This window comes from Salmo trutta, unplaced genomic scaffold, assembly GCF_901001165.1.
Source record: "Salmo trutta unplaced genomic scaffold, fSalTru1.1, whole genome shotgun sequence".
In the NCBI taxonomy this organism is placed as follows: Eukaryota; Metazoa; Chordata; class Actinopteri; order Salmoniformes; family Salmonidae; genus Salmo; species Salmo trutta.
In genome coordinates, this window is record NW_021823258.1 from 2,364,082 (window position 1) to 2,374,785 (window position 10,704).

Here is a 10,704-nt window from a genome sequence, read left to right on the forward strand (position 1 = left end):
ATGAGGGGGACAGACAGACAGACAGGCGGTCTGGGACAGACAGTGATGAGGGGGACAGACAGTGATGAGGGGGACAGACAGTGATGAGGGGGACAGACAGACAGGCGGTCTGGGACAGACAGTGATGAGGGGGACAGACAGTGATGAGGGGGACAGACAGTGATGAGGGGGACAGACAGACAGGCGGTCTGGGACAGACAGTGATGAGGGGGACAGACAGACGGACAGACAGTGATGAGGGGGACAGACAGTGATGAGGGGGACAGACAGTGATGAGGGGGACAGACAGACAGGCGGTCTGGGACAGACAGTGATGAGGGGGACAGACAGTGATGAGGGGGACAGACAGACAGACAGGCGGTCTGGGACAGACAGTGATGAGGGGGACAGACAGTGATGAGGGAGACAGACAGTGATGAGGGAGACAGACAGTGATGAGGGGGACAGACAGTGATGAGGGGGACAGACAGACAGGCGGTCTGGGACAGACAGTGATGAGGGGGACAGACAGGCGGTCTGGGACAGACAGTGATGAGGGGACAGACAGGCGGTCTGGGACAGACAGTGATGAGGGGACAGACAGACAGGCGGACAGAGAGACAGAGAGACAGAGAGACAGACAGGAGGTTGCTAGATTCATTTTCATTATAAAACTAACATTGATAAAAACAAAACAAGTGCAGACGAAAGACAACGGTTGGAGACACAAAAACCCTGAAGAGGTTATAACAGGCCTAATAACCCTGAAGAGGTTATAACGGGCCTAATAACACTGTCCAGGTCTCCTCTATGTAGCACAATGTCCACTACCTACTAGGTGCTCCCATTCCCCACACAGCAAGCAGACATTTCCACTACCAGTGGTAAATCATGGAGTGGCAGAGAGAGACTCTATTCCTGTTGGTGTTCCATTGGTAGAATACAGTGAGTCTTCACAGCAAAGGCAGAGCCTACTGTGTGTGTGTGTGTGTGTGTGTGTGTGTGTGTGTGTGTGTGTGTGTCAGCCAAGGACTCCCCTCTCTGGAGGGCGCTTGCTGACGCACGTTTACCGCTCCCATTAAACATTAACGCTGCTCAGGGAGAGAACCTCCGCAACACGCCACCACACAGCCATTTACATGAATACTAGGGGGAAATAACAGGCTGAAATGATGCAGAAACACATCCTCCATGGGTACATGATGGAAAGGCTTTATGTTGTCAGATTATTCTGACAGAGGATGATGCAGAGAAGAGCATGTGAGTGTTTACATGAATGAGGATAAGAAAGACAGTTTACAAGAACTAACTATTGAATAGAGTAGAATTAGGATCCAGACAAGTCTTTCCTGGTAAGGTCAAGTGGTTAGGAGGAAAACCATGATGCCATTAAAGAGCTGGGTGACAGGTGTTGGGAGTTCCAGGTAATGGAATCAATAGCGTACAGTGTTCACTTCCCTGCTGTGCAGGAAGCAAAGCGCTGTGCATCTGGAGGGTAGGAGTACTAAGTGCCAGTGGATGGCGTCAGAAAGCACGTCAAATGTTGTTAACGGACAATTAGCCCCATCATAAAGGAAGTGTTGACTCATTAGACAAACAGTAGGGACGAGATGGTCCGCCCTCAGGAGGAGAGAGAGAGAGAGAGAGAGAGAGAGAGAGAGAGAGAGAGAGAGAGAGAGAGAGAGAGAGAGGGGGAGAGAGAGAGAGAGGGGGGAGAGAGAGAGAGAGAGAGACAGAGAGAGAGAGAGAAAGGGGGGAAGAGAGAGAGAGGGAGAGAAAGGGAGAGAGAGAGAGATAGAAAGGTAAAGAGAGAGATAAAGGGAGATAAAAGAGAGAGAAGGGTAAAGAAAGAGAGAGCATCAGAGATGCTTTGAAAAAGCTGGAGCTTCTGATTGACACTTATAAGAGGGTAGGATTCTACAGCAGACACATCCCATATTTGGAGCTGAAAGTGTTTATAGTGGGTGTTGTGCTAGTTTAAACCATCTGTCTGCACAAAGTTTCCCCCCCAAAGCGTTGCACTCAGTAACACGTACCACCATGTCAAGCTGACCCTCGGGACTGGAGAGAGGGAGTTGAATGATTTGAATAACGAGCAATAATAACCAGCATTGTCTCACAGACATACAGTTCAGATGACTGAGAGGACAAACACCGACCAAGTCATTTAAAAATGACTGGTAAAAAAGCACTGATGACCTCGATGCTTCACATTTAACATGTTGTCCTGGCTGGAAAAGTTAACCATCAACCCTCACCAACCAATGGCAGATGAAAGTCTAGTTCAGTAGGACATACAGGAGAAATAATCCATTCAACCCCCTGGCCTTCTCTTTGTCTATAGATCAGTTTGACACATTGCTAAGACCAGACTTGTTATCACTGTCCTGATGTGACGGCAGACAGACAAGAACATAACAGCTTCTATACTGCCCTTCCTACCACATCAGTCCACTCTGACTGCCTTTTCCACTCTGACTGCCTTCCTACCACATCAGTCCACTCTGACTGCCTTTTCCACTCTGACTGCCTTCCTACCACATCAGTCCAGTCCACGCTGACTGCCTTTTCCACTCTGACTGCCTTTTTCTGAGGGCTGCGTTGTAAATAGCAGGTATGATTGACAGGTAATGGAGTGACTGGGGCGTACATATTAAGTGAGTGCCAAAGTGAACCAGTCATTACGTACTTTAACTTGACAAACAGAGTGAATAGCCTGGTCCAGGGTGTAACGTCTTAGTTGGTTAGAAATCCGTACCTTTGTGTTAGGATCATCTGAGTAAAGTGCATGAACACATTTCCTAGAAATCTGATGTTGTTGTTCTCCCGACAGAAGTAAGCCACTCACACGGACTAAACTCATTGACGACATCATGGAAAACATGACCACTAACAACCACAGCTAACAAACTGTCACTACAAACAAACAAAACTCTTTACAAACTTACGTTTCAATTGACTGACACTTAGCTGACTTAGAGGTGTGATGTGCTCGTTGTTCGACTCTGTAGCTATGCGGATCAATAAAACAAGATAGATGTCATTTGGTATGAAAACAGAACATGTAATGCGATCAGTCTAACACTATAAAAATAAGGTGACTACTTTGTGGTTGATTTAGTTATATATATATATATGATTTTAGCTATTCAGTTTCCTATGCTTGTATTGAAACCACTGGTAGTGTTGTGAGGAATGTTTCTCTGGTTCTTGTGGTTTAGCTGCTAGCGGACAGTAGCTGGATAAAATTAAATACAACTGTGGGCCATAAAAATAAGCGATTATAACACATGCTCGTTCTTATCTTCCCATAGAAGAGCAAACCTAATACATTCGCTAGTAAGCTACATTTATATTATATAATAGTTAGTTACTCTACCTTGCAAACTAATATAATTAGCCAGCTAGTCACTTCTACGTGATAATCAAACAGGAATCAAATGATATTTCAACAAACAGGAATCAAAAGACATAGATGGGCTAGTTGGCGAGGAATACAAAATAGCATGCAAGTTTAGGAAATACTTACAGAAGAAAAGCTTCGTGGGTAAACCAGAGATGTATTTCGGGAAATATTGCCACGAATCCCTTGTTTTTGTGTTTAGGAAAGTTTTTAAATCCCTTCTCCTCACTGTTACAACCATCAGCAGCCCACATCAAAGTGCTTCACTCTCCCGTCCCTCCTCCGATCTGTCGCCCCGCAAAAAAATCACTTTACGAACGTGACCAATGTGGCACTTTATCAGCCAGCAAATGTTCTAAACAGCCCCCGCTCTGCCTTCCGACCTTGTTTTCTGTCCGTTTTGAAAATACCTAGTAACTAGTTAGGCGTGCTGAAGTTGTTCTGGCTGTCTCCCTGTCTTGTTGCAGTAAACCGCTCCCTCGCCCAGCAGCTCTCTCCAGCAGGCAGCTCCCCTCCCCGAGCTCAGGCAGTGCAGTGCCTCGATCTCGTCCCGAACACGCCAGTATCCCTAGACTGCATCCGGGTCGGGTCGCAGTCAAATCCTTTTCAAAGTTTATTTCTTGCAAAAAAAGTATTCTATCTTCTTTGAAAGCCGTACTATTCTCTTCCGCTTATAAGCAGTAACTAACTAACTTCTAGTAGACAGGGAATAGTCAGTCAGAGCCTGGGATTTCCAGAACGGCACCAAATTGACAAAGGACCCAGACAGTAGGCTACATTACAAGTGGGCCTTAGTGAGCGCATGCCAGTGTAAAGCTTGAGGATATTTCTAAACGCTGGAATATAAACAAGCATTCCTTCCAGAGCTCAGCGTCTATTTATTTAATGTCTGATCTTTGTAGGATCAGAGTCCAGGGCAGCCTCTGCATGCATGGAATGATTTATCTCCCTGTGTATGTGAAAGAGAGAGAGAGTCCTTGTATAGTTTTTGTGCCTGTGGTCAGTTGAATATGTGCATATTTAACAAGTCAGCCTAACAATAGATGACTAGGTCTCCATAGAACCAATGATGGAGAAGATGGGGAGATTACAGGACTGGCCTGCGTCGTCCCAAATCACATCCTATTCCCTATGTGGAGCACTACTTTTGACCAAGAGCCCCAGAAATAGTGCACTATAAAGGGAATAGGGTACCATTTGGGATGTCACATGGATGCTTCAAGCTGTCCCAGATCAGTTACTATTATACCTCTCGTGTACTTACCAAACACTGTAATCACATGGCTCTCCCTTTTCAATGTCTGAGAAATACTGTAATTCAGTGTTACGTTATGGTGCGTTCATCAAGGCAGAGAGGGGAAGAGAGTGAGAGACCTCTGTGGAGATGATGTGGGTTGAGGGCCACACAATCTGTTCAGTTGTCCCCTCTAACTAACTCTAGTGGTATTCTGTGTTTTGAAGACAAGAGTCTGAAATGAAATGAGTTGGACATCTACTAAACTCCCTGCAGCATTCACCATGTATTAGATTTAGATTTTACTAGGAAATTCGTTTTCATAAAAAAAAACTACAATGACAATTGAAGTGAAATGCAGAATAAAGGAATGCTGTTCAATATGTAATAATACAATACACTATTAATGCTGCTATGCACATGTTGATGCAAAAAGCCCCTGCCCTTCTTCACTCACATGTTGTTGATGCAAAAAGCCCCTGCCCTTCTTCACTCACGTTTTTTCTAATTGTTGCCACCTCCCTCTTCCAATACAAACATTTGTTGCCACCTCCCTCTTCCAATACAAACAATTGTTGCCACCTCCCTCTTCCAATACAAACAATTGTTGCCACCTCCCTCTTCCAATACAAACAATTGTTGCCACCTCCCTCTTCCAATACAAACAATTGTTGCCACCTCCCTCTTCCAATACAAACAATTGTTGCCACCTCCCTCTTCCAATACAAACATTTGTTGCCACATTCCTCTTCCAATAAACATCTGCTCATCACTGCTCTCTAGTGGTGGTGGAAGGATAATGCAGAGGCTGTATATCCATTAAACATGACAGCGCTCCGGTCTCCTTAAAAGGAAAGCAACAGTTTAACGCCCTCCAACAGAAATAAACATGTCTGCTGCCGTTCTCTATCCTTTATCGACATGGTGATCAAGACCTGAACTCCTATCAAAAGGGTTGACACATGATACTGAGATAGTTGGCAATGGCATGTCCAGGCTTTACAGATGTGTTGACGAGATCAATCTTTGACAAAACAATAATCTGCAAATAACCCTGAAGAGCATCTGTAACACATGTTTCATCCATCAGTTCTACGGTCGTGTTCTAATCATTTTGTACATAGGAGAAATCAAAGAAAAACTGGTTTGTTTTACATAAAAATTACATTAAAAAAACAGAAGCACAAAACCTATTCACATTCAGACGTCTACCAAAATGTGACTTGTTGCACTGAGAGCCATCTGTGGTAAATCTGAGTTGAACTGAGATGGAGAGAAACTAACATTGATTATCTTCAGTTTTCTTGTTATGTACATGATCATATAAAACCATTCTGCTAGGCAGTGTTAAGTCTGGAATTCAAACTGAATACCTCTACATTTCTCTATTGTTAGTGCAATGTTACGTCATCCATAACAATGATGTTGAGGTCCTCTGTCAGGGTGAGCATGGTGGTAGTAATGCCAGGATAGTGGAGTCCATTCCAGGGACCACCCGTACCACTAATGTACACACGCATGACTAAGTCACTTAGGATGAAAACATCTGAGAAATGGCAGATATTATATTATAGAATTAAACAATCATAAAATGGAGATATTCTGTGTGGATTCCAGACGAGGGCAATTCCAAATCCATCCCTAGCCCCTCCTCCCTAGCACCTCCATTTGCTCTGAAGGGGTTGGATAGGTGGAAGAAAAAAGGCGTAAACTCCATCCAGCCTATCAGAAATCAGAAGACAAGGTGAGTCACAAGTACCATATTGCATCCACCTATCCAAACCCTTCAGATCTACAGGGGTGCCTAGGGAAGATGTTTCTCAATTGTATATCTATGATTCATTGTGTCCTCTCTCATCTCCTTCTCAGAACACATAGGAAGAGAAGATCCAAGGCAAGGAACCTCACATCTTGTTTTCCAATGAGTTTTGAGAAGGATCCAAGGAGAGAAGGTATGAGGAATCAAGAAAATACAATTGAGATTCACCCAGTGTGTGTGTGTATCAGTGGTCTTTGATCTGGTCCTCCTCCTCCAGCTTGCGTATCTCTCCCTTCAGGAAGTTGATGGTCTCTCTGCTGGCCTTCAGTCTATCCTTCAGGTCTGTGATCTCCTGACTGGTCTTCTTCTTCGCTGCTTCCAGCTTCTCCCGCGTCCGCAGCTCCAGCTCCGCAACTACAGACACAGGAAGGAATGGTCAGTCACCAGTGATAGTGTCCACTCAGCACTGCACAGTGGTGGCACTGAACAATGAGGATAAAGACATTGGGTTTTATTGGCTGCCTTTACATAGGCAGTCCAATTCTGATCTTAATGGCAAAGGATCTGATCTGTCAAAAGACCAATAATTGGGCAAAAAATCCTAAGTGGGCTGCCTTTGTAAACGCAGCCATCAACTTTTAATCTAAGCCCATACTGCAGGGTTCCCCAACTGGCGACCCGCTGGCCGAATTTAGACCGCGGTGGTTTTATTAGGCTCCCCAAGTTTTCAGTTCAGCCTCTTAAGAAAAAATATAAATAAATCGGCCAGCGGCTGAATCTAGTTGATGATGTCTATAATTTGAATTGAAACACATTTGCCTGACGAGGCTTAAAAAGGCATTGCTAGATACAGTAGTTACAATATAAATCTACAGGTACTAAATGTACAGGTCTGTTACTGAACTGTATGGGAAAAGTGTGTGCTACTCACACTCAGTCTCGTGCTTATAGGCTCCCAGGGTCAGCTGTCTAGAGGTGCTAAGGAGCTGCTGCATCATGGCTGTGGGGTCCTGGAAGATCTGAGAGGAACAGGAAGGACAGAGAGTTGAGACGGGCCTCTCGGGTTTCTTTCCTCACCTTGCACCTTGTTTCACTTCGCTTCTCATGTCCTCTTTGGTTCACTGTTTGAAAAATAAATAAATAAAATCTCTCACCATTTCATCATAGAATTCAGAGACCACTGTCTTCTTGGGCATGGCACTGGAGTCTGACTGGAAGAGCTTCAGTAGGTGGTAGAGAGTCACCTGCAGACAGACAGACAAACAGACTATCGTGTAACTGGGGGAAGAGGGTCACCTGTAGACAGACAGACTGACTATCATGTAACTGGGGGAAGAGGGTCACCTGTAGACAGACAGACAAACAGACTATCATGTAACTGGGGGAAGAGGGTCACCTGTAGACAGACTGACAAACAGACTATCATGTAACTGGGGGAAGAGGGTCACCTGTAGACAGACTGACAAACAGACTATCATGTAACTGGGGGAAGAGGGTCACCTGTAGACAGACAGACAGACTATCATGTAACTGGGGGAAGAGGGTCACCTGTAGACAGACTGACAGACTATCATGTAACTGGGGGAAGAGGGTCACCTGTAGACAGACAGACAAACAGACTATCATGTAACTGGGGGAAGAGGGTCACCTGTAGACAGACAGACAAACAGACTATCATGTAACTGGGGGAAGAGGGTCACCTGTAGACAGACTATCATGTAACTGGGGGAAGAGGGTCACCTGTAGACAGACAGACAAACAGACTATCATGTAACTGGGGGAAGAGGTTCACCTGTAGACAGACTGACAGACTATCATGTAACTGGGGGAAGAGGGTCATAAAAAATAATGTAATTGTACAATGAAAATGTAGTCTCAAGTCCACTGTTATTAAGCTATTGTTTTACAATTTGAATGAGTCCTAATTTAGAAAACGTATTGTGTTTTTATCTCTCACCTTCCTATTATTTTATTGTCTTAAACACTCTGAAATTCATCCTCTGTTAAAAAAAGGTGCTATATTAATAAAGACTGATGTGAATGAGGTCCTAAATGACATCGTAGAGCACCACTCACCGGCCTCTCATTGGGGTCGATGAAAAATATCTTGATGATGATCTCAAACTCTCCCCAGCCCGTCTCTGTGATCTCGTACGGAGGCTTGGTCACGACTACAGCGGATCAGAAAGAGAACACCATGAGGTCTCCATGAGCCCTACATTCATGACAAATTACATCACTGTTAATACGTGGATACATTACGAACTTGACTTACCTCTGAGTGGATTCACATAACTTTCATGTAGCTTGAACTGTATTTTCTTCACATATGCAGACATATCCTGGAATATAATTGGGTCAGGTCAATACTGTGGTTATCCAATGAGACCTTGAAGTCAACACCATCCATTTTCCAAGATAAAGTAATCCTTCTAACCCCCCCCCCCCCTTTAAAAGATTTAGATGCACTATTGTAAAGTGGTTGTTCTACTGGATATTATAGGTGAATGCACCAATTTGTAAGTCGCTCTGGATAAGAGCGTCTGCTAAATGACTTAAATGTAATGTAAATGTAATTACAGTTGAGTTTACCTCGTTTCTGTATGGTTTCACATACACAGACCATTGGTGAGTGTGACCATCCTCCTCTCGCTTCTTTCCAAAATACCGAGCAACGTTTCCGAATACGATGGGTTTGACGATCGTAACACCCTGTGGATAACAGACAGATGATGTTTTCTGCAACATCATGCAGATCAATGATGATAATAATATGGTGAACCGGTTAGCATAGACAGTTAGAAGAGATGCGGGTTGTTGCCTGCCTTCCAACCGCGTCCTCACGACAAGCACTTTACTGACACGCTTCCATAGACTTATTAAACATTAAATATCATATAATTAGGTAACACAGTTAGTCAATTTGTCTCTTATTAACATACAACTTTTTATAGTTACCGGTATCAAATATTAGTGACATCCGTCCCCTACCTTCACTCTACCCCCGGAATCTGGTCCAAATTCAGCCATCCTTTTAAACATAGTATAGAGACTAGAAAGTCACGTTAAACTCGTATATGTCACTATAGGACTCTTGCGGTAGTGATTTGGGATGTGTCATTTAATAAGATTGCCATTAAATCTATGAAAACAACACGATTTTACATTGTACACATTTCAAATTGCCAGCCAAACAAGCACCGGAAGTACGTTACATTGTTCGTGGTCCGATGTGAACACCGGAAACAGTCAGAACTAATGTTCTGCTTTGTGCCCTGTAGTAGTAAGTAGCAAGTTTATTAGTTTCTTGCAGTCATATAGACTGAATTGTGTAAACCAATTTACAATCATCAAATATTAAAATCCTAAACTAGCAAAACAATGTTAAACTATGCAATATATACAAAACAACAATAATACAACGACAATGTTTGGGATGGCAGCTTAAAAAAAATACATTTTAGGCGCTTTTAAGAAGGCATTATTAAGGCCCCTGGGCTATATGGTGTGTGCATTGATCCGTTTAGTGAAGTATGAAATGGGAAAGTTCCCGATAAGCAGCCGGCGCGTGTCATAGGAGTGTTCCGTTTGTGGCCGTTGCCGGTTGCCCGTCCAGTAGTCTGCTGTCTAGTTGGGGGAAGCCAGTCTGCAAACAGAGTTCTGCAGGGATTTAGCAAATGTCAGGCAGATCTGCTCCCGTTTGCTTTCCAAGGACATGATTCCGAGGACTTCCCCGGTAGCTGGTGAACGACCCGTCCCGAATTATTCTGCACTCTCTTCTGGACACGACTCAGGGTTCGAGTGATCATCGAAGATAGGCCATTTATACATAATCCCACATCGGCTACTGAAATTAATAAAAGGTATATTTATAAACATGTGTCTGAGCCAAGGCTTCGGACTAGTTGTTTTTATAAGCATTTCTCACCAACTGTAGTCCAAAGGCCAGCAGATGGCGATATCCGAGTCGTCTGCAAAATCCCCACCTGTCAGCCTTTAGTCTACACCAACTGCTTCACACACGGACCTGATCGTTGCAATTTGGATAAATATAATCCAATAGCCTCATATCGTAAGTAATAAACAAAATAAATGGAGTCACAATGTAGTTTCGAATATTTTATTTTTTGAGAAGGCACAAGGTGGTACAAGCTTAGAAAACCTACTGCCTTTATTCTTAATGCAAATATTCTAATAAATCATATAATTAAAATAGCAATATAATCTGAAATAGCAAACATTGACAGTGTTTTAGTCTGCATGGTGGAATAATGCAATAATCAATCCCGTCTGGTTGAGACCTTGCATATTTAATAATTATCCATATGT

General features: G+C 43.6%; 1 protein-coding gene across 3 annotated transcripts; it reads right to left on the minus strand.

Moving 5' to 3' along the window:
* Window positions 1-4,894: 4,894 nt before the first annotated feature.
* On the minus strand, window positions 4,895-10,276 carry LOC115189927 (YEATS domain-containing protein 4). Of its 3 annotated transcripts, none has more exons than XR_003877059.1 (8): window positions 9,367-10,276; window positions 8,968-9,087; window positions 8,651-8,717; window positions 8,452-8,546; window positions 7,530-7,619; window positions 7,307-7,394; window positions 5,199-6,789; window positions 4,895-5,166 (listed from the first exon to the last, which is right to left on the minus strand). XR_003877059.1 is itself a non-coding variant. In XM_029748436.1 (7 exons), exons 1-7 carry the CDS (start codon window positions 9,415-9,417, stop codon window positions 6,620-6,622), a joined length of 681 nt encoding a protein of 226 aa, XP_029604296.1. In that variant the 5' UTR covers window positions 9,418-10,276; the 3' UTR covers window positions 4,895-6,619. The 3 variants fall into 3 exon arrangements, 1 of the variants encoding a protein (XP_029604296.1); XR_003877058.1 differs by having other exon boundaries at window positions 4,895-5,134; window positions 5,167-6,789; XM_029748436.1 differs by having other exon boundaries at window positions 4,895-6,789.
* Between the last annotated feature and the right edge of the window lie 428 nt (window positions 10,277-10,704).

Coding starts and splice junctions, on each gene's coding strand:
- LOC115189927 (XM_029748436.1), bottom strand. CDS start 9,417: ATGTTTAAAAGGATGGCTGAATTTGGACCAGATTCCGGGGGTAGAGTG. Junction 8,718..8,967: donor TGAAACCATACAGAAACGAG/GTAAACTCAACT, acceptor ATTATATTCCAG/GATATGTCTGCATATGTGAA. Junction 6,790..7,306: donor CTATAAGCACGAGACTGAGT/GTGAGTAGCACA, acceptor CTGTGTCTGTAG/TTGCGGAGCTGGAGCTGCGG.